Source organism: Alosa sapidissima, chromosome 10 (assembly GCF_018492685.1).
Source record: "Alosa sapidissima isolate fAloSap1 chromosome 10, fAloSap1.pri, whole genome shotgun sequence".
NCBI lineage: Eukaryota > Metazoa > Chordata > Actinopteri > Clupeiformes > Clupeidae > Alosa > Alosa sapidissima.
The window spans coordinates 19,317,430-19,340,573 of record NC_055966.1 but is presented as its reverse complement, the minus strand read 5'-3'; the positions used below and the strand labels follow the sequence as shown (position 1 = coordinate 19,340,573).

At 42.3% G+C, this 23,144-nt stretch overlaps 2 protein-coding genes across 3 annotated transcripts; one reads left to right on the top strand and one right to left on the bottom strand.

Annotated features, from left to right (window-relative positions):
• Positions 1 to 964: 964 nt before the first annotated feature.
• srsf10a (serine and arginine rich splicing factor 10a) lies at positions 965 to 6,427 on the top strand. Of its 2 annotated transcripts, XM_042107118.1 has the most exons (6): positions 965 to 1,133; positions 2,369 to 2,473; positions 3,437 to 3,540; positions 3,988 to 4,159; positions 4,427 to 4,477; positions 5,383 to 6,427. In XM_042107118.1, exons 1-6 carry the CDS (start codon positions 1,069 to 1,071, stop codon positions 5,675 to 5,677), a joined length of 792 nt encoding a protein of 263 aa, XP_041963052.1. In that variant the 5' UTR covers positions 965 to 1,068; the 3' UTR covers positions 5,678 to 6,427. The 2 variants fall into 2 exon arrangements, with proteins under 2 accessions (XP_041963052.1, XP_041963053.1); XM_042107119.1 differs by lacking the exon at positions 2,369 to 2,473 and having other exon boundaries at positions 979 to 1,133; positions 2,672 to 3,540.
• A 1,974-nt stretch (positions 6,428 to 8,401) lies between these two features.
• pnrc2 (proline-rich nuclear receptor coactivator 2) lies at positions 8,402 to 12,837 on the bottom strand. The gene is made up of 3 exons (XM_042107120.1): positions 12,646 to 12,837; positions 11,857 to 12,078; positions 8,402 to 11,396 (listed from the first exon to the last, which is right to left on the bottom strand). Exon 3 carries the CDS (start codon positions 11,378 to 11,380, stop codon positions 10,898 to 10,900), a length of 483 nt encoding a protein of 160 aa, XP_041963054.1. The 5' UTR covers positions 11,381 to 11,396; positions 11,857 to 12,078; positions 12,646 to 12,837; the 3' UTR covers positions 8,402 to 10,897.
• Positions 12,838 to 23,144: the final 10,307 nt, after the last annotated feature.

The following is a 23,144-nucleotide window of genomic DNA, read 5'->3' as shown; positions in this document are numbered from 1 at the left end:
GGTCAGACTACATTAAGGAGAACAGCAATAATAACAACAATGTCTATTCAATCAATAGCCTAATGAAATAAAACAATGAAAATGAAGGAAATAGCAATAATAAACAATAATGTTGATTCAATCAATAATATAATAACAATAGCAATGGCATAAGACTACATTAAAGATAATATCAATAATTCATTCAATCTTTATTTATTCTCGGAGGTTCATTGAGGGTCTTCATTTTCAGTGAAGCCGAGATTACACAATAATAATGGAATAACAAGAGATATAGTATAATAATTGTGGAAAATAAAACAAAATAAAACAATAACATAAGATAACCTACATACCATTATAAAGGAGGAAGGGAAATAAAAATACAGAAAATATTAATAATAAACAACAATGTAAAAGTAATCAACAGCCAAATGAAAATAAACAATATTATAATAGGCCTACAAACCACAAAGTATAAGAAGCGCTTAATAAGTGCATGCTGAACAGATATGCCTTTAGACCCCTCTTGAAAGACCCAAAAATAACACAGGAACGGAGGGGCAACTCATTCCACCAACATTGAACCACGGAGGCAAAGAGTCTTGAATTTGACGTTGTGACTGGTTGACACAACAGACGCTCATCATAAGACCGCTCTGGGCGGTTGGGGATGTAGGCTAGGCCTACATCTTGATCATTTAATTAAAATAACAGGGAGCAGATCCAGTCAGTGTCTTAATGTAAATGCAACACACTAATTTTGGCTACTTCTTCCGGATTTCTCACAACATTAACAAAACGTGTGCAAGTGTTTTTCTCTCCCAGTTAATTACATAAACTAGGCTATTAATGATAACTACTTAAACCAAAAATAGCCTTGTTTGCTCCAAAGATAGCACTACATCAGGCAAGAGGCGTGGTTTGGTTTTTGCCTGAAAGGACTTTGGTTTTGATTTGATCAAGTGACGTGGTGGATGCACAGTCTGCGTCTGCGCATGCGTCGAATGCACAATTGACGGTGGCGACGTGTGCTAGGTGCTTGTCCTTGCTTTCCTGAATTTGTTAGAGGATTAAGGAATATTAACAATGGCCAGATACTTAAGGCCACCAAATACATCTCTCTTCATCAGGAACATTTCTGACGAATCCAGGTAAGACCTTGCAATATGATTAAGCCAAATTTAACGAACTGAAACGATAGTTTCGATAACGTTAGCTTGCACACCTGTGCAGACTGGCCCAGCGTTGGGGCCTCCATATTTGCTAGCCCAGAAACAAGTCAGACGTTAACGTTAAGTGAATAATTTCCTCACGTCGATGTTGTTGCGAAGTCAGATACTCACGCTAGCTATTAAATCTCACAATCCTATTATTAGAATACATATATCTAGCGTATGTTTATATACAGCGATTCGATTACTGCGGAAATCGTAAGATTATAGTGAAACTAGCGATAGCTTGGCTAACGTTAGCAACGCGAGCTATTGGCTAGAAAAGCTATGTTAGCTAGCTAGCAATAGCTTGCTAATTGCATAGCTAAGGTTTGTTTAGTTTAGTCAACGTGCGTTCCTACACAACCGTAAATACGTTTTTTAAAATTAGCACAGTTTGGGTGCACAAGTATTAACTGTAGCCAGTCAACACCATTGTGTGATATTTCTACTATCTATTATGTATTAATCTTCCGTTTCAAGCCATGTTGGCTAATCCAAAAGGTTAACATTGCATACAAAAACAAACTGTTTTGAGTTCCATGGCAACCCTGGAATGGAAGTGGGGAACATTCGTTTTAAGATGTTATTATTATATTTATTAAGATACCAAGTACGATGCGGCTATATTAACCTACCAACTCATGTTTACTAACGTGGGTCTTGTTCAAATCAGTCCCTCACAGCTGAAGTAGCGTTGTGCCTGTATTTGGCAAGGTGGCACACAAGCATCCTAAAATAGAATCAGCATTGGCATTTCGATCACGCAGACACTTGGGGTGGTCGGGGGGTTGATAACTTTTTGTCTAATTTAGTCTGACCTAAATGCCATTCCCGAATACTGTTACTATAGTATCTATACCACGTATGAAATTCACTTGCGCGTAACTTAGAAACCTAAATTGCGCCTAACCGTGTAATACGAGCTTGGTTGAATACATGTTTGGGAAAGAATCCAGACCCTTCAAACTTCCAAACACACTCCTAGTTGAAGTATCTCGGTGTTTGTTTATTTACAATCCTTATCCTATGTGTGAATGACATGTGATTTCTGTGAAATTTAACATATTTACAGGTTGTTGGGGTCCATCTCAAAAGGTCACTTTTAAACTGCCTTAGGGTTATTTATGTTTTAGCCAGTTAAGTGAATGTCCTGTTATTTCACGGTACTTTAGGCCAGAGGATTTGCGTCGTGAGTTTGGTCGGTATGGGCCTATTGTAGATGTCTACATTCCTGTTGACTTCCACACTCGTCGGGCAAGAGGATTTGCATACATTCAATATCCTTTGTAGCCTCTGATGCCTTCTCAGTGTGATTCCTGAATTCTGCATGAAAAGGTGGATTGCCCTTTGTATTAATCCTGTAAAACCAGTGTATCGCATCACGTTGTGGGTGAAAAGGGAATGTTTATATCATTATATTTGCATTACATTTTGGCAATGGCTCCTAACTGCAATTTCTTCTGTTGTTGCCTCAGAAAATATAAAGACATACAGTTCTGGACACCCTCCCAACAAAGATCATGTAAAGACCGGTGTAGAGTAGATTCAAGCCCCAAAGAGACCGTAAGGATTCAGGCGTCAAGAAGTAGAAGGGAAAAGAGGAAAGAGAAAAGTTAAAGCTTGAAGATTCAAAGAGGAACAAAAAGGGGACCAGAGTGGGCGTCAAGGCTTCGATATGTTCCAAAGAGAAAAGAACAGAAATTATGGGGAGAAAGTCAAGCAGGAAATTCAAGCCCCCCTCCCAAGGTCCTCTGGGAAGCACGTAAACAGCATAAAGGTCAAGCTGAAGGTCAAAGGTCAAGCATATTAAAGGTAACAAGTCTTAATTTTGTATCCTACCCAAGCTAGAGCGAATGCATTTACATCAAACAAAAACTGTTTCCCTTTGAAATATTTACATTTCCTTTTTTTTTTTTCAGTTTGATTTAACTTTTATACAAATCAAAAAGAGGCTGATTTATCTTGTAGCTGTTTGAACATCACAAAACAAGCCTAAACACCCTGTCATCGCTTTTATAAGCCTCCAGTGGTATTTTGTGTACCTGTGTAGTGATAACTATTTATCATGTCGCCATACCCTTTCCTGACACTGACTGCCATGTAAATGAATTGCAGTAAAGCTGAAATGCTTCTCTTCGAGCTGGTAGCCCCCCCCCCCCCCCCACTCTGAACCCCATTATTCCCTGTTAGCACTACACCACTCCTTTTGTCCCAATGCAAAACCTTAACCCCAGCAGCAAGTTTGAAGACGTGCGTGACGCCGAAGATGCTCTGCACAACCTGGACCGCAAGTGGGTGTGTGGCCGCCAGATTGAAATCCAGTTTGCCCAAGGGGATCGCAAAAGTGAGTCTTTGCTAAACACAAAGCCAGAGTCCAAATGACCAAATGTGTTTCAATTACATTACGACACGTTTCGATACCAGAGAATATCTTGTTGAGCATATCTTGTCCTTGTTACAACAGCACCACCATGAATGTGGGTAACACAACCTGTTTGCATTCATGGGGAGTAGTATGTATTATATGGATTGGTGGTTAGTAGCCAGAAAAGTTGTGGCTTCAGTTCCTGGCTTCCACCGTTGTGACCTTGAGCAAGAGTTGCTCCGAGGACAAGGGCCCTTGTAATATAAGTATATATACTCTTTTTGATCCCGTGAGGGAGATTTGGTCTCTGCATTTATCCCAATCCATATAATTGACATTTGAAGTTGCTTTGGTTAAAAAGTGTCTGCCAAATGAATGAATGTAAACGTAATATCTTCCTTGTCTAATGTCGTAATTTCCCTGCAGCCCCTGGCCAGATGAAGTCAAAGGAGCGGCACTCCCCACGTAGCTTCTCGCGCTATGACGACAATGATCGCGACAGCAGGCGTAGGCGCTCCCGCAGCCGCAGCTACGAGCGTCGCCGCTCTCGAAGCCCATCGTACGAGCGCAGGCCCCGCCGCTCGGAGAGCCCCAGAGAGTAAGAACATCACACATCGTCTTCATGTCAGAACGACCACAGCTTAAGCTAGGAATTAGCACATTCACATTGGGGGGGGGCGCTGTGGCGCAAGCAGCTACAGCAGCCGTATCACATTTGGGTTCAAGTGCTCAGGGGTTTGAATCTGAGCAGTGATCATTTCCTGGTTCCACCCCATCTGTCTCTCCCACTCTCTTCCTGTTACTCACTCAGAGTGTTTGTAGTCAACCACAGTGGGATTTCACTCTGTGTTTTTTCCCTTTGCAGCTCACGATCATATGGAAGGCGCAGACGCAGCCGAAGCCATGAGAATGACAGGTAGGCTTGCCATGGTCAGTAAAGCGTTTTTCACACACACACACACACACACACACCCCTCTCTCTCTTCTGAGGGCTCACAGCTATATCATTGGATGTTAGAGTCAAAGGGTCTGATGATTTGTGGAGACCTTTAACATCAGAGTGGCCAGATGTTTCACACCCCTCTTCACAGTAAGGTGTCAGCTCGGTGCCCTACTGAGCTGTTGACTTGTCAACCCTTTTCTTTGTGAGTGTCAGATGTTTGAATGGCCCTCTGTTCACTAGGGTGGGGGGGGGGGGGGGGGGGGGGGGGGGGGCGGCAATAAATGTGAGCCATAGAAATGTGCTGTTTAGCTGTTCTGTCCTATTTGTGTCTCATTAAGTCCGTTTGAAGCTTGTGAATTATTACTACTACTTGTTACAAAAAAAATAGGAGTCCTACATTTAAGACTGACACGCCCCTTATTTGTAGGAGTTTCTCTTAAATCTGCCAGCTAGGAGCTACTTTTAGCCTCAAGATTCTTTGTGAATACAGGTCCTGATTTATACTATGCAATTCTGTAATGGATATGTTATGTTCATTGCGTGATTGTTGTGAGAAAGTATGCCAGGTATGATTCGTTTCTGCTTGCCTAGTGACTCATTTGGCTAAGAGACACTTAGTAGTCTGGTGCTTTTCACTGGCAAATGTGTCAATACAGATGCCTTTTAAAAAACCCACACCTTATTTTCCCACCCTATTTAAAACCCCATTCATTTTCTCATAGTTTTTTCTTCTTGGTAACTGGATGTTGAAATGCTAACACAAAAAAACAACACGCTTCCGGCTGACTTCCCCACTCTGTTTGGATTCTGTGTTATTCTGTGTATTGTATAACTCTGTTGTTCTCATTCAGTACTGCCTTTTGATTGGCTCTCCACAGGTACAGGCCTCCCCAGCGTGAGCACCACCGAGCGCACCGTGGGGGCGCCGCCTCTCGCAGCCGCTCGCCGTCCCACTCGCCTTCCCCCGACAGGTTTAAGGCCAAGGGCCGCCGCTCCCACTCGCCCTCCAAGTCCCCGAGCCCCGCCGTGGACAACTTCCGCCAGACCTCTGGATCCCGCGACTCTCAGAAGGAGTCCCATGTGCGCTCACCGTCCCGTTCCTGCTCGCGCTCCGTGTCTCGCTCCAGATCCCGTTCCCGTTCCTGGGCTGGACGCAAATCTGGGGGACACTAAGACACCCCAGCATCCCTCCCCACCCGACCTGGGACACCTCTATTTGACCATTTTCTTACAACCAATATCACTTATTACATCATATGTATAATATTCAGATACTGTATGGAGTGATGCCAGGCACTATACATCTTTAGTTAAGACAAGATCATGAGTTTACTACTTATGAGAAAACAGGTTTGCAAAAAGAGACATTATATTTTGACACTTTTTGAAACGGTGTCATGACCACATTTTCCCTTTTTTTTTTTTTAAAGAAGATTTTAATTGTCTCTGATTAATCGGAGACTGTAACATTTGGTACATTAAGAAAATCTGAGTAAAATCTTTAAAGCTAAGAAAACCTTTTTCTTCCAGGTCTACAGAAAACATTAAAGTCTGGGTCAGTCTTTTGTATTATAAATGGAAACTAAAGTTTGTGCTGAAGCCAGTAACGTATGATGTGGCCATTTGGTGGTTGATTCTTTGTAAGGTTTTGTAAGGTACATAGTTCTACACACCATAGGTATTGGCTCTTCCTCATTTTGCAAAACATGTCAAGCTTGAGGTCACATTTAAAAACTTCTTCCTGATGCTGACTTTTTTTTTTTTTTGTCACTTTAATTTTGTTATGCCTACTTGTACCATGTGTTGACCTGTCAGGAACGATATATATTTTTGGGAAAGTTGTACTAGAGTGAAGTTTGTTCCATCTATGTTTCTTACTTTGTTTCATATGTCAATAAAGAGATTTTTTTTTTCTAAATCTGATTTGGTAGTCTTCGCATTAACATGGACAAAACGCACAATAGGAGATTGTAACTGCAGATTTGGTGTGGATGAAGCGGCCATACAAAAGTACAATTAGCAGCACTGCTTATAAAAGAAAAGAAGCTCATTTTTAGCTTGATGCTAGCAACACCTCAAAAAAGTTGGGATTGGGACAAAAGAAGGCTGGGAGTTGTGTAATGCTAAAGGGGAAAGAAAGACATTTCACAACTAGGTTAACTGTGACCATGGACTGGGTATTTAAAAAAAAGCATCCCAGAGAGGCAGTCTCTCAGAAGAAGATGCAGAGGTAGCCTATGTATCACTGCGTGAACAAATAATGCTCCTTAACATGAAATGGCGAATAATTTGGGGACTTAATCAGCTAGCCTAGTACATAAAATATGCATAGAATCAAGTAATCTTTGTAATCAATGAACAGGGATACCAATGATCTTCGGGGCCTCAAATGGTACTGCATTAAAATCAGACCTATTTTTGTAACACAAATCTTTGTATGGGTTCTGGAGAACTTTCGATAACCATTGTCCGTGAAGACAGTTTGATGCTAGCCTGGGTGTTCCCATGCTGCCTTGCGTGCGATTTGAGTCACGCTGCTAAGGCAGCCTGGAGACCAAAGATTGTTAAGGCGGAGCAAGATACTTCGTCGTAGTTCATGTCTATGGGCGCGAAATGGGGATCGAATCCTGTCTGCATAAAGAGGCGTGTCGATGACGTATTGACGAGCGTAAATTGCAACCGGCGCACACCTGATATAAGGTTGATTTTCTCCAGACTGGATTGCTCAAAAATGCTAAAAATGTACCTGAAATGTTCAGAAGGGTTTGAGGATCATGAAAATGTGCCCAAAATTCACATTCCTAACTCAATAGAACCAAGACCTTAGCATATGTGGTGAAATTCTGAGCTATGCCCATAGACTTCAATGGAGCAGTCGCTGCCTCTGCTCTGCATAAAGGGGGATTTTGACCCCCCTCCCCCCGTGCGATCCGGGTTCCCGGAAGTGGCTCCTGATGAAATATCTTGCTCCACCTTAACAATCTTTGTGGAGACCATGGAGCAAATTTTCGCCTGAGATAGGGAACCAATCACAGAACATGGGGGAAAGTAAGACGATGATGAGCTATGCACAGACGCATTTTAATAGACATCCGTGGCACCCAATAAACGGATCTGGGCATTTCTTTCAAATACGAGAAAATGAACATTTGGTTCCCAGACCACGTCTCATTGACAAGTGGTGGCGCTAGCCCGGCTAGTTTGATGCTCCATCTGCTGGTTAAAACTACCATGCAAAGAACCCATATTTAGACATGATAATGAAATGGCCTTTACTCATTTAAAATATATACAGAGGCAAAGCAGAGAACAATCCTGTGATTGGATCGTTTTGATTGATATGTTGTCTTTCCACTATTTTCAGTAAAATATAGGGTTTATGATCTGCAGGTCAAAGAATTATTTCTACTTTACTTTTTTGGGAAGATTGTAAAAACTGTTACCCGGCCTTATAGGAGGTAAAATTATTTTAATGACATCTTACCAGTAATGGAATGGGCATCACTAGCGCTTTAGCTCCTGTGTGCTCTTGGAACACCTTCCTCAGTCAAGCAAGCTGTTACTGGAGCTTAACGTTACAGATAGTCAAATCAAGTATAATTACCACACCACCCAAGAAACAGTAGAAGAAAGCATTACGCCACTAATCTGCTTGCAAATCCAAAAGCATTAGGTTTTGGTCAGTCAAAGCTAATGTGTGAAGCTATGTGGTGTGGAGAATAATACAGTAAATGTAATGCTAATGCCTACCTTAGAAAGTGAAAGCAACCACGGAACACACAGACAACAGTTTAGGGGGGAAAGGGAATGGGTTTTATTAAACTTTTCTTTTTTTTCAGATGGAACCAAATTTAAAATAGTGCTTTCTTTTATTTCGTTTTTTTTTTTTTTTTTTTGTAGATCAAATTCAGTTGGGCAATTTAATTCATATGGTGACATGACATCAAGTGGGACAAAATTCAAAGCCAATTGGTAACAGGACACTGTTATAGTTGTAAATTTGGAATAAAGAGATTATTACATGTATGAACAAGGTTTTGGGGATAAGGGGGATCAAAGGCCAAAGTATAAAAATATATATTTCAAACAAAAAAAAAAAAAAAAAAGGACCAGAGGTAGTTACCAGCCAGCGGAAGAATGGCTGATATCCAAGTCTGTTCAGTCATACACATTGATTGAGAAAACAAGGCATATGGTGGAAATGTCATTAGGAGATCATAACAATTTTGATACATTTCAAAGCCTACACAATTGACAGCTAGCAATGATATTCAACTAAATGACTTAAACATGGAACTTAAATCAGGAAGGAGAAAAAAAAAAAAAACAGATGTAAAAAAGACATACATGTAACAATCTCTTTCAATGGTCAATTTTTTTTTAAACAAGGCTTAAACTTAAAGCTCATCATTCTCCCTACACTGTTCATTATAGAAAATTAAAAAAGAAATAAAAACATGTGCAAGATCACTGGCAACATGACAGTGCAGGGGTATTGACACGTGCTATAGGCAAGTATTTTCTTTTTACTTTTTTTTAACAAAAATATTCTTCAGCATTTCTTAAACTGAGTCACGGCCTTCACGTGACCCTTACATTCAGTGTTATTACTAAAAAATACTTTATCAGCAGGTTAAAATGATCCTGCATAAATGTACATATGCTACAGTTTTATACATTTCATTATTTACATGGCTCTTTTACTATAACATATTACGATGTCTAATTGCTTCGTTTTGTCATCTTTAAGATGGCCATTAAACTTTTCCCGTTCTGCAAAGAGATGGATGACCTCATCCAAAAGTTTGCCTCACGAAAACACACGCACACACACGCGCGCACACACACACATGCACACACACTTTAAGAGACAGCAGATTTCGTACCCACTGCCATCGGCAGTCTGGGCCTGTAACTTCTAAGACACAGTATACAACAGCAGTGCAACATCATTTTTGAAAGGGATGGGGCAGTGTGTAATTCCTTGGGATATTGCTCGCCAGTCACCAGTGTGACCTTTAGTACTCTACATGTAAACATAACCCAAACCCTCTGGCTCAAGCCCTCTTGTGCCAGGTTCTGCGCTCTAAACACCCACCAACTTTCCCTGCCCCACTGCTTCAGCTTCAAAGCCTCCACTAAAGAAAAAGGGGGGAAAAAAAGAAAGGAAAGGGGGGGGGGGAAGCCAACAGGGCAGTGGAATCAATATAACTGATACCACTGCCCTCTTCCGCATGGCCTGCTGTGGAGACTCAGAAGCTGCTGGAGGAGGAGGATAAGACAGGAGGTAACCACACTGATTGCATTTCAATAAAGGAAGGACACGGGAGCAGAGCAGTTCCCAAGGTGAGCCGCCAGGTTGTGGTCTATATGGCACTTGTGACCACACCCATTTTGCAGAGGGGGGGGGGGGGGGGGGGGTAAAGTTGGAATTAATGTAACTGCTTTGGTTTACCCAAAAGAATGAGGAAGAACTACTACGGCACACAACTACCGCACAACAGAAATGGACAAAAGAAAATTGGCTACTGTGTAAGCTGTTGCAGACCTTGTACAGTTCCAACTCCCGTAGTGCAGAGCGCACAGCGCTGTACAATACAGAAAAACAAAACAGTAAAATACAGGAGTTGTTGGCACAGTACAAGGTCGTTGTGCCACTGTCCCATCTTAAAAGTTGCTTTGAGGCTGTGTTCACATGTGACTTGCACTGACTAAAGCTGCATCTCTCCACACACGCACTGAGCTCACGTCTCCCTGCAGAACCAAGTGGCTTTAACTTCCCAGCATCAGCAAGAGTTGAAATGAAAATGCAGAATTTGGGGTGCTTTTACTAGAATGAAACTAAAAACGCTGATGTGCTTTAGCACCGAGAGGTCTGTAACGATAGACCAAAAGCAAACGCCTCAAGTTCAACTAACAAGCTAGAGGGTGGAGGGGGGTGGGGGCATGGGAAGGGAAGTGGACTTCCATGGATATAGACTAAGGAGTGATCGTTTGTGCACTAGGCTTCCCAAACAGGAAGGATGGGGGAAATGATTGAGAATGAAAACATCTAACGGCCAACGTAAAAAGAACAAAACAAAAACATAGAGCAAACAAAGAAGGATATCCAGTTCATCGTTCATCACAAAAACAGGTCCCATTTAGGTATTCCGAGCCCTCTCTTGTAAGACTGCAACGCTATAATACCTCAGTTTGGGCTAGCTTTAAAAAAATTAAAAGGGCAAGTGACCGCTCACAGAGGCAAATCTGTAGAACTGCCACTCGTCCTGCAATACCTTCGGTCTAAAAATAGGTCTAAAAATGCATTACAGTGCTGCTGTGTTGCAAGAGAGATACGGGAGCCAAACGGAACCCCAAGATTGGTATCTGAGTGGGGGTTTAGAGGTCCGCCTAGGCCTGAACCTTGAGGAGGCTCTTCAGCTGGAAGGCCATCATCTCACGCCCGTCACAGGAGCCCATGGGAAGGGACATCCAGTGGCTAGGGGGCTTGGGCAGAACACTGGGGGAGGGCGGCTCGCTGAACTTGGGCCCGGCGTAGTTCTGGTTGCACTGAAACGCCAGCAAAGAGTTCAGGTGGGACATGGCGCCCTCCAAGTTCTGGTTGTGGGTGGTGGCAAATCGGACAGTGGCATTCTTCTTCTTCTCTGCCGACGCGGCCTGCCGCGTTTCGGGAGACCAGGGATAGCCAGTGCCCTTCTCCACCCTGCGGTGGCCATGGTGGTGGGGCCCACCTGGAGAGCCGGTAGGTGTAACCATAGGCACACCATTCTGATCACGGCTCCTCTGCTTGCCCCGGCCGAGCTGGTGGTTCTTCTTAGGCACAGGGCGCTCCGGGTGGGAAACTGGAATGTTGTATCTCTCGCCACCTCCCATTTTCACACTCTGTCACCTGAAATTTGATGTGGGGGAAAGGGACATTTCTCATCAAGGACATGTAGTAATTCGTTAAAACATTATTTTTGTTTTCAAACAATATTATTGTTTGCCTTTATTTTTTAGTGTTGACATTTTCTATGTGAAATGCAATTAACGTTAGTTGATCGCCATGGCACTGAATGTTGCCCTTGTCACAAAACGCTGAGACGACATGATCAGATAAAATCAACAAAAGCCATTTGATCTGTATCGTGTCAAGACTGAAAGCACAATCGTCGACAGACTAATAAAAAAAACAGGCTTACTCGGTCAGGTGTGCAAGTACCACTGCCCTATTGAACCTTGTAACGTTAGCCTCTGCAGTAAGTCGACAACAAAGAAACATCTAGGCTACGTGCTAACCAGCCAGTCGCGTCACGGAACAGCCCCGTCTACCATCCCCCACTTGTTCTTGTTTGCTGGTTCAGCCTTACCTCTTTGTTGTCAAAAAATTGAGTACGTGGATAATTTCGCTTCTTAACTTCTCTTCACCAACCGGGCTCCAGGTCCTCGAAGTAGTACTAAATCTACTTCTCGCTGCACATTTATGTCCAGCAAGATCTGACGTTTTCATGTGCCAATGAGCGGTGTTCTGTCGTGTTACCGAGCTGAACATCAATTCACCTCGGCGCACGGTGCTCTCAGAAGTCGGCAAACTGCAAGAAATAACGATATTTGGTTGTCAATGACTTACACAATTAACTGAAAATGAGTCGTCAACGTACACAGACAAAAAAACTAAACTAAAACTAAAACTTAAAATTTAGTCAACAGTTGACGTCACCCCGTTCACGGTTTTTTCGACTGACCAACCCAAGGATATCATGAAACCAACGGACTCAACATGCAAATGGTAAAAAAAAAAACAAGTAGAAGAATGTGTGTTAAAAACGAGTAGCTTTAATGTAAACTATTTTGCTGTGATTACGTAAAACGTTTAGCTACACGCTAACGTTAATCGGATTCGACGACTGCACCTATGAATATGCTAGGCAAGAAAACAATAGATGTTCGACAGATAACCCGATATCAATGATCGCAAAGGATAATGATTCTGCAGCACAGATAACAGCGTAGGGCCTACTATAAGGAACAAACCAGATTTTTTCTAAAGTGTATAAGAAATAGGTCTCATTTTCTGGCTACGGACCAAAACAAAGAACTCAACTCAACATGGCGTCCATAACATCGAACGAAACTAAGAATATTGAAAAGAATCTTACCGACTTCCTCAGGCTTTGATGGTGAAAGCCTTTCGTCAAAAAAGTTCACGACCCGCTGCTTAACTGCTCTGGGCGAAGAAAATGTTAACGATATGTCAACAAGTTGAAACCCACGAACGATTTTGCAGCGAGATGGTTCGTCTCCTACACTTCCTTCTCCGTCTCTCCGTCTGAATTGCAACAAAATGGCATCCTAATCAAACCTATGTAGCTCGCTCTTGTTCGTTTTGAACCAATCATTCAATAGTACATGCAGCGATAGACCAATCAGGGAAGAGAAAGAAACGGAACAACGCCTGTTGCCAGCTGCCTAACCGTTGACGTCACTTTTGTGGGGGGAAGGGCATTTTTCCGTTCCTATTTTTCTAGTGCAAGGAAATTCCAGAAATTGAAATACCTCCTTAAGTGTTTGGCCGACTATGGGTTCCGAATTATTAGTCTGATTAAATAAGAGTTTTCGAAATATGTTGAAATACATTTCAATACGCACACGCTCTCAGTAGGCTACAACATTGTTCTTTGACAGGAAAACAGATCAACTCAAATAGCAAAATTACAAAAGTTAGATCAAGTTTTAACAACAGAAATGGCCAACCGACAGACTATTTTACAGACTGGACTAGACTATCAGATCAAATCAGATACATTTTGTTATGAGATTTCGGCCTTAGGCCAATCTTACTGGCAGCCAACTGACCAATTTCCTCAGCATTAAAATTGCCTAGGAGGTGGATGATTGGGTTGGTTTGGTTGTTTTAAATACTTTTTAAAAGTTTATTTTTTGCCACAGTCCTTTTTTGTTGTTGCTCTGGTGATGTTAAAGACCTTCCTAATCTCAGAGCATTCTCCCCAACACCACTGTGCTGGTAGCCTGATTCTTATGTAGCCTAGGCTACAAAATAACGAAGACGGCTCGGCTATGAATGTAGGCCTGTTACTGGAATCAAACCAAACATCCTGTGAGCGTTGAAACAAAGACAAGTTCCTGTTTTAAAAGTTTACGGTATCTCCCTCAGGCTACAGCCTAGGTTACACCTCAAAAGTTACACTCTCATCTAAACAAGTCTGGGCAAATGGTTTCCTGCTGACAGGACTGGCCCAATACCAAATCTCCTCCCCCAGCAACACTTTACTATGGTGTGAAATTATCAGGGATTAAGTGAGGTCTTCAAATGTGTCACAGACTATAGATTTGTCTTTTTTAATGAAAAGTGAAACAGGTCTGGGTTCATTTTGAGTTTATAGGCTGCTATTCAAAGGTCATGACTGGATGTCATTTTTTTTTATCTAACTAGGTGTCTATTTGATTGTTTAAAAAAGGGATAGTGGAAAGAGGGTGACATATGGGGAATGGGTACTTGCAGGTAGGCCTATGCCTGAATGTGTGTTAATTGTGGCATTTAAAAAATGTTGGACTCAAGAATAAATTACTCAGTGATAGCCTTAATATGTGTAAATCAACTTATAGGCTAGGTATTATTTATCAAGATAGTTGTCAGACGTACATTTATAAAAGCAATAATCTCAGTCAGGTGGGTGGAAGTGGTATAAGAAGTTTAAGTTGGAAACTATAGCAATGTACTGAAAGGCATGCAAAAACCTTTTGCCAAGAACAGCAAAGATAGGCCCTACTGTTAAAAGGCTTACCATGTGTTTAGTTGGCAATGCTGTGCAAAGCTTTTTTTCTGCATTTTGTGGGCTGGTGCAACCCACCACAAGCATGGTGCATTGCAGCTAGTTGGAACCACAGTTGTGTTTATCAGTTCTTGACATGGCCATATACTATGAATATTATTTGGTAGATGATATCAGTATTAAAACGATGTTCCGAAAATGTTACTGTCTGGCTAAACTATGGAACATTGTGCGAAGCGATGAAACTTTTTGTTTCCAGTAGATGTCAGTATCCAGCACCAACCTGCAATGGGTTGGCTGCAGAAGTTTGAAAATCATGTTTGCCAGGGACCTTTGCACCCACAGAATCTGCTTCCAAATTCTCACTACTGTCTAACTACACTACAAAATTCTCATTGTGATCATTTGAGTTCAGGCATTTAAAGAAAAGGGTATCAAGGTGAAGGTTTATAAAATGTTGATAGGGTACAAAGTTTAAAATGTTGCAATTGTTTTGCACCTGTGACTTTTCAGGTAAGGTCACATGGTGCATTCATAGGTCCATAGATTATTACGCCTGGCTGAAATGAGGTTACATAATCTTTTGCTTATCAAAGTGTCCTAGATCCTTATATGGATTGAGAGTACACGCACACACACACACCTCTTGATTGGCTGCCAGGGTTGTTTCCCATAGGCTCGAGGGAACTATGTTTGGAAAATAGGTTGCAAGGACAGCTCCCCTCAGTCATACACCATGAAGGAGGCAATCCACAATTGACCCCTTTCAGAGAGTGTTGTGAGTACCACACAGGAGACTAAATTAAATAGCAGAGTCCAATATTCCAAGGACTTCAACCTGAAAACAATAAATTAAGCTTGTCTGATGTTGAAAGATCCATGAGGTTTGTTTATGCAAATTATAAAGACATACGTTTATTTTAAATCAGGCATATGCCTATGTTTAATGTTTACCAAATAAGTAACATACAACTTTACCTTACGCAAATGAAATCCAGCCTAAACAGAAGCTATAATTAACAGGTAGGCACAGGAAAATACAAAGTGCAAAGTACAAGTAAAACATAACAAGCAATTTGAAGCTTACTTGACACATGCTCTGCGACAGGCAGTAACATTGATATACTGTACATGGATCTGTATGCATGGCCCATGAACTCTCTGTAATTTCTTTGATCTTCTGGGTGTTCAACAGCAGATTGTTGGCACACCATGCAGCCAAGTGCTAAACCTCACCCCTCTTATTCACATGGTGGGCATTGTAAACCAAAACGATCCTACAGGCGACACAAACCATAGTCAGGGGGACAATTCTGAAAAGGACTTCTATTAAGACTTTTGTGGACATGTTTGAGTACAAGCTGACAACCTATTTTGTTTTTTAGTTAGAAGGGACCCATAAGTCCTAGGGTGGTTGTCAAGTTGAAAATTTATTTTTGTGTATTTAACAAGCAATTTCACACCAATTTTCAGGTTCATGCCCCAATAAATGTTGAATATCTCCACAACCAAGGACCATATAAACATGGTATCAAATGCTAACACTCATGGGCTTTCTGCAGAAGTGTCAGAATCAAAGTTCTATTTTAAGTATAAGTATATATTCATTTGATCCTGTGAGGGAAATTTGGTCTCTGCATTTATCCCAATCCGTGAATTAGTGAAACACACTCGGCACACAGTGAACACACAGTGAGGTGAAGCACACACTAATCCCGGCGCAGTGAGCTGCCTGCAACAACAGTGGCACTCGGGGAGCAGTGAGGGGTTAGGTGCTTTGCTCAAGGGTACTTCAGCCGTGCCTACTGGTCGGGGTTTGAACCGGCAACCCTCCGGTTACAAGTCCGTAGCGCTAACCAGTAGGCCACGGCTATTAACATGTAGAAATCAATCCACGCCTAAAGAAAAACAGTTTTCAAGGTGGATATCAGCTTGGAAACATAAGTAGCCCAAAACCTCTATCAATCAGTAGCCACATCTATGGGCACGTCATGCCAAATTTAAAGCTTGTAGTGTGCAACAGTGCAACGCTGCATAAGTTATAGTACTTTGATGTCCAGGCAGAAATCTAGAATTCTAGATAGTGGCCTTTGGTGCTATTTGACTTTATTCATGTACCTGACTGTAAAACAAATTATATTTAATTGGCATATCACTAAATTCCACCAAAATTCAACTGCTGTTTTTATAGATAGGGTTAGTAAACTACTGGTATTTAGTAGTAATTACTATGTCATATGGCAAAGGTAGGCTATGTTTTTCCCATCCAAGCTGTCACATTTTAACATTTAAGCAACAGAGCTATAAGCAATATAATAACCTTTTTAAAGGTTAAAAGCTATTAACATTTCAGCATTTTAACATTTAAGCTTTTAAGCTCTCTGCCTGCTTTGTGAGTTGGCGGAGTGTGGATCCGTTGAAGTTCAAAGGAATGTATGAAAGACAAATCCACAGAGTTTGGATTAAGTTTGGATTATCTAAGTGAATGTTCATGTCACCAAGGACAAGCATTGGACAGTCATTCTCAGGGATAGTGGGGAGCAGGGAGTCCAGCTCATCAAGGAAAATGCCCAATTGTCCCGGTGGACGGTAAATAACAATAGATTTTGACGGAGCTGTCACAATGATAGCATGGTAAGTCATATTTTTTTAGTGTAGTATATTTCAATTTGGAAATTAGCAGGCCCCTACTCCACCGCTCCATCCAGACTGGCAGGAGGTATGGGGAAGTGTGTGGTTGATATAAAGGTGGTGGTTTGATCCAAGTCTCAGTGAGAGCCAAGAGGTCCAAAGATAGGTGGTTAGTACATAGGCAGAAATCTACCTTGTTTACTGTGTATTGGATCAGTGTGATACTCTTTTGGTATTTATTATGACCGCCGCGCAGCGAAGCGGCGGTCATATAGGTTTAGTCAGAATTTTTTTTTTTTTTTTTTTTAAAAACGAAATTAAAAGTGTAGGATCATTATGACACCCTCCGAATGCATGCCAAGTTTTGTGTACTTTTGTTCATGGGGGGCCTTACAATAAAATAATTTATGTGTACATTTAGTGACGTACACCAACAAGGATTCCCGGGACACTGAAAGACCGGGGTACACAAAACTTGGTGGGCATGTACCCCCACATGGATAGCATGGAGCCGTCATTTTTCGTTTTGATCTGTAGCCCCCCGGCTGGACTGGACCCCCCGAAAGGAGGGTAGGGCAAACACAGTTCTCTGTGAATATCTTGAGAACTGTAGGGCCTAGGATGACCATTTTTTTCCGTATGTTTGCCTCCAGGGGTCATGTTAATCCATTTCATGTGCACACATGTGCACAAACAGATACACACACACACACACATACATTCACAGTAATCATACGTATGACACATACTCACACAGTAGACATATGTACGCTTGCATGCACAGGCACATACGCAGGCACACACACAAGCACGCACACACACACACACACACACACACACACACACTCACACACACACACCCACACACATAACATAAACATAACACAAACAATCAAGAATTTCTCAGAATTATGAACAGGCAAGATGGAGGTGGGGTTGTATAAAATTAATTTTACATGTGAAATCTATGAACTAATCATGTTTTGGTACTTGTTGTCTAGCAGATACCAGTGAGAATTGAGTGTGGATAATGCAATTTAGTGAGACAGAATCATATAGGCCTTTCAGTGTGATTTCTTTTTGTGGAAAAAATGTGCTGGACTGGGCGGCGGTCATATTTTGTACCGCTCTGCGGTACATCTAGTTGATTATTAATTTGGTCATGATTGCACATTTCCTCAAAATTACAGGAGGTTTGGAAACACTTTGAAAAAAATCAGATTTTACCACTTATGAGAATACAGTGATAAAATGGACAAAAAAAATTCTAAGCTGACAACCTGGCTAAAACACATGTTAAGGGGTTAAATATTAATACTAAAGTTGTCAACTTGTACTCAGAGGTTTCCGACAAAGTTGCAATCTCAGTTTTGGCCTGTCAATTGGTCCCCTGATAATAGGATCGTTGTGTTCTATGCAGTCGCAAGTGGCGAAAACGCATTAGGTCAGTGTGCCCCTTAGCCTCCTTTTGGTTTACACAATGGCCGCCATGTGAATAAGGTGAATAGCCTGTCTCGTTACCTCCACTACCATAATGCTATCTGCTGACTGGATTATAGGGTTTGAGCCATTAACATTAACTCAGTCATGGGGGAACAGTGAGTACAGAGTGCTCAGCACGTAACCTTGTGGCTAATGTGGTATTCCTGTTTTGAGAGTTTACGGTATGACCCTCAGGCTACAGTCCATAGTGACACTGGAAGAACTCAACAGATCAGGGTCTGTCATATAGTTAGTCCAGTCCAGTTGAAGAGGGATGTGCTAATCAAGTTGGCTAAGCTTGGGAATCGCAGTGTTAAATTCTAAGCTGAAGCCAATGAAAAACATTCTGTTGTATATGAGTTGTGACTGTGCAGGTGGGGAGTGGGGAGCCATAGACATAGTTTCCTCTGTTGACCTGTTGCATATAAGATCCATTTGCTCTCTTCTTTAAAAATATCTTGAGAAATCATATCAGCTCAGCAATCCCCTATGCTGGAGGACCTATTGCTGTAATTAAGTTTCCTCCTCCTTCCTTTCCCTCCCTGCCACATAGGAGTCATCAGCAGGATAATGCTGAGGGGGAGGGGGAGGAGACAGGGTCTGTCTGCTATACCAACAACAGGAGCCTACTGTCAGACCAATAGCCCAACCAATGTCTGTTCATAAATGTCCAGCCAGGGTAATGGATGGTGAACAGCTGCTTTGCATGGTAATTGACATAGGATGTATTGTTGTAGTGGGTCCTGAGTATGAAGCTCATTTCTCTATCTACGTAGAAGTCAAATAGAACCTTTACACTCTCGTTATTATGACCGCCGCGCAGCGAAGCAGCGGTCATATAGGTTTAGTCAGTTTTTCTTTTTCTTTTTTTCTTTTTCGCATGTCCAAATTTCCGTCAAGGATTCCCGGGACACTGAAAGACCGGGGTAGACGAAACTTGGTGGGCATGTAACCCCATATGGATAGCATGGAACCATCGTTTTTCGTTTTGATCTGTAGTCCACCCGCTGGACTGCACCCCCCCGAAAGGAGGGTAGGGCAGACACAGTTTTCTGTGAATATATTGAGAACCGTAAGGTTTAGGAGGACCATATTTTTTTTGTATGTTGATCTCAAGGGGGCATGTCAACCCATTCCATAACCACTCATTTCATGTATAGCGCCACCTAGTTAAACACAAAAAAGTAAAAATGAGGTGTTGTAATCGCAGGTATCTGTGACCTAACATAGTCAAAACAGCACGAAATTGGAAGTGTAGGGTCATTATGACACCCTCTGAATGCACGCCAAGTTTCGTGGAATTCCGTTCATGGGGGGCCACACAATAAATTAATTTATGTTACTATACACCAACTGGCCTGTAGGTGGCCGGAGACAGTTTTCTGTGAATATCTCGAGAGCCGTAGAGCCTAGGAGGTCCACCTTTTTTTTGTATGTTGGTCTTAAGGGGGCATGTCAACCCATCCCATTACCACTTATTTCATGTATAGCGCCACCTAGTTAAAAATTAAAAAGCAAAAAATTAGGTGTTTTCATCACAATATCTCTGGCTGACATGGTCAAAACTGCACGAAATTAAAAATGTAGGATCATTATGACACCCTCCGAATGCATGCCAAGTTTTGTGAACTTTCGTTCATGGGGGGCCTTACAATAAAATAATTAATGTGTACATTTAGTGACCGTACACCAACAAGAATTCCCGTGACACTGAAAGACCGGGGTACATGAAACTTGGTGGGCATGTAACCCCACATGAATAGCATGGAACCATCATTTTTCGTTTTGATCTGTAGCCCCCCCGCTGTACTGGACCCCCTGAAAGGAGGGTAGGGCAGACACAGTTTTCTGTGAATATCTTGAGAACCGTAGGGCCTAGGATGACCAATTCTTTCCATATGTTTGCCTCCAGGGGTCATGTTAACCCATTCCATGTGCACACATGTGCATAAACAGATACACACGCACACACATACATTCACAGTAATCATACGTATGACACATATTCACACAGTAGACATATGTACGCATGCATGCACATGCACAAACACACATATGCAGGCAAACACACAAGCACGCACACACACACACACACACACACACACACACACCCACACACATAAACATAAACGTGTACACGCACACATGCACACAATTCAAGAATTTCTCAGAATTATGAACAGGCAAGATGGGGGTGGGGTTGTATAAAATGAATTTTACATGTGAAATCTATGAACTAATCATGTTTTGGTACTTGTTGTCTAGCAGATACCAGTGAGAATTGAGTGTGGATAATGCAATTTAGTGAGACAGTTAGAATCATATAGGCCTTTCAGCGTGATTTCTTTTTGTGGAAAAAATGTGCTGGACTGGGCGGCGGTCATATTTTGTACCGCTCTGCGGTACATCTAGTTCAAAATAATACCTGCCATTGGTGGTAATAGTATGGTCTCTTGTACACTTTCAGATATGTTCAACATGACTGCATTACTTCTATTCTTTTATAAATTCAGTTCTATAGATGGCATGGCATTGCAAATAAGATTATATATGTCAGATTGTGTGGCTATATCAATATGAAAAAAAAAAGAAAATCCTATATCAGACTCACACAGGATTATCATAGGATGATACAAAAACATTTTTATTCCTCTGGTTCTGTATCTGTGTGTGCCTGAAGACCCAATGTGAAAACTTTACATTTTGATCACAAATTACATTTCATATTTCTTGACTGTTGATTAAGACTGTGGTACAGCATCTCCACACGTCTGATGCAGACAGCTTCAGTGACGGAGCAAACTTTGACACGTCCACTTTGGAGGAAGCTCACGCTGCTCTCTTCAGAACTGCGCACACTGGTGGACCCAGCAGCTAAAGCCCTGAGTATCCTGTGGCCGGACCCTCCACCCACATCGCACTCTAGGCTTTACGGCTGCTACTTCGATGCTAGAGGTGGACGCGATGGCACACACTTGGCCCCAGTTGCTGCTTTACGCTTTCCCCCCCATCACTCTCCTCCAGCCTGTGCTGAACGGAGGATGGAGAAGCACTCAGTAATCCTGGTAGCCCCCCGGTGGCCGACTTTGGTTTGCAGATTAGATTTCTCTATTACACAGGGAATCGTGGCCACTCCCCCTGCACAAGGACTTGCTTTCGCAGGCGAGAGGAACAGTGTGGCATCCTCCAGAGCATTGACAGCTGGTAGCCTGGCCACCGAACGGCAACATCTCCTGACTCTATACAGAGACTATACAGAGTTCTAGAGTGCCCTCCACTAGGTCACTCTATAGGCCTACTCTAAAGTGGCTTATTTTTGCCTCCTAGTACAGAGAGCATAACCATGACCTATCAACATGTTCGATTGAAGTGATTCTGACCTTCCTACAACATATGTTTGAGCAGGGCCGATCCTTCTCTACACTTAAAGTCTATCTGGCAGATATCTCCGCCTGTCGTGGGCTAGTCTGGTGTGATACCTAGTGCTCACCCGTTAGCAGCCCGCTATATCAAAGGTGCCAGGCGATTACGCCGGTCATCAGTTCCACTATGGGACCTTTCTCTTGTACTACAAGCTCCGCTGAGCCATTTATATGGCCAGTGTTAACCTGAAAATGCTGTTGCTAAAGACTGTGCTGCTACATTGCTCTAGCATCGTTCAAACGCATAGGCAGCCTTACAGCCCTGTCTGTTAACTCAACATGCTTGCAGTTCACAAGGGGTGACACTGGCACCCAAATCCATTAGGCTATATCAGCCCAAACTTTTTACTTCGGGATTTAGATCTCAGATTATTGAACTACCTGCCCTGGTGCCCACTGACTGGCAGATGGCGCCAGAGGCTACCTTTCTGTTTTTTTTGCCCCGTGTCGAGGCACTATGCCGAGTGCACGTTGAATTGCTTTAACCGGCCTGTGCTGGGGTTTAGCCTGCTGTGCCGCTGTGCAACCCTGAGAGGCGTGGTTGTAGGTTTCCATTGTGGTGGTGGTGTTGAGTGATCGACCGATAGAGAATGTCCCCCAAACACAGCACCTCGGATCGGGAGTTGTAGCTCCCATAGGATTCATTCCTGTCCCAGGGTCCTATGTTCCCGAGGACCTATGCTCCCAGGGTCCTATTTCCCAGATTAACATGGTAATGGGAACATGAAAAAGAAGCTAAGTCTGAACATAGCCTACCTTTATTAATTAGAAATCTGTTTGATTCTGTGTTGAAACTGTATTCAAAGATTAAATAGATGCTATTAAAAATAGTAGCCTATTTGTTCTGGTTATAGTACGCCTAGCCTACTAGCCTGACGAGCCAGACCCACATCAAGATGTAGGGTCTGGGAACTCACCATTGGCAGTGCTCAATCCGAGGGGTGGGATAAATGTTGTCTTTCAAATTTCCTCTTACTTTTCAAATTTCCAATACAACTCATGAGTCCCATGCATTTTCCCACCAGCGGAGCTAATTGGCTAGTTGATCAAACTTTTGCCAACTTAAAAAAATCACTGTTCACCAGCAGCATGCATCCATCTTCTTTGTTTTCAAGTAGCAGGGAATTCATGCAGAACCGTAGCAACTCTGTCATCATTATGTTAGGCCCGCCCACCGACTATACACGATGTGATTGGCCTGATCGAAGTTTAATTTTTCCAGCTCGCAAGCCAACGGAGAGTTGCTAGTCTACCCTGCCGCTAGGGTGCGTCTAGATTTCTAGGCTACTAGCCTACATTAGTTGCATGATTTTAGATTTAAGCTATAAT

What these genes read in the sequence shown, in the direction of transcription:
- srsf10a (XM_042107118.1), top strand. Translation starts at nt 1,069, where the DNA reads ATGGCCAGATACTTAAGGCCACCAAATACATCTCTCTTCATCAGGAAC. An exon ending in AGAGGATTTGCATACATTCA is followed by an intron (nt 2,474 to 3,436) that starts ATATCCTTTGTA and finishes CCCCAGCAGCAA; the next exon opens with GTTTGAAGACGTGCGTGACG. An exon ending in CGCTCGGAGAGCCCCAGAGA is followed by an intron (nt 4,160 to 4,426) that starts GTAAGAACATCA and finishes TTCCCTTTGCAG; the next exon opens with CTCACGATCATATGGAAGGC.
- pnrc2 (XM_042107120.1), bottom strand. Translation starts at nt 11,380, where the DNA reads ATGGGAGGTGGCGAGAGATACAACATTCCAGTTTCCCACCCGGAGCGC.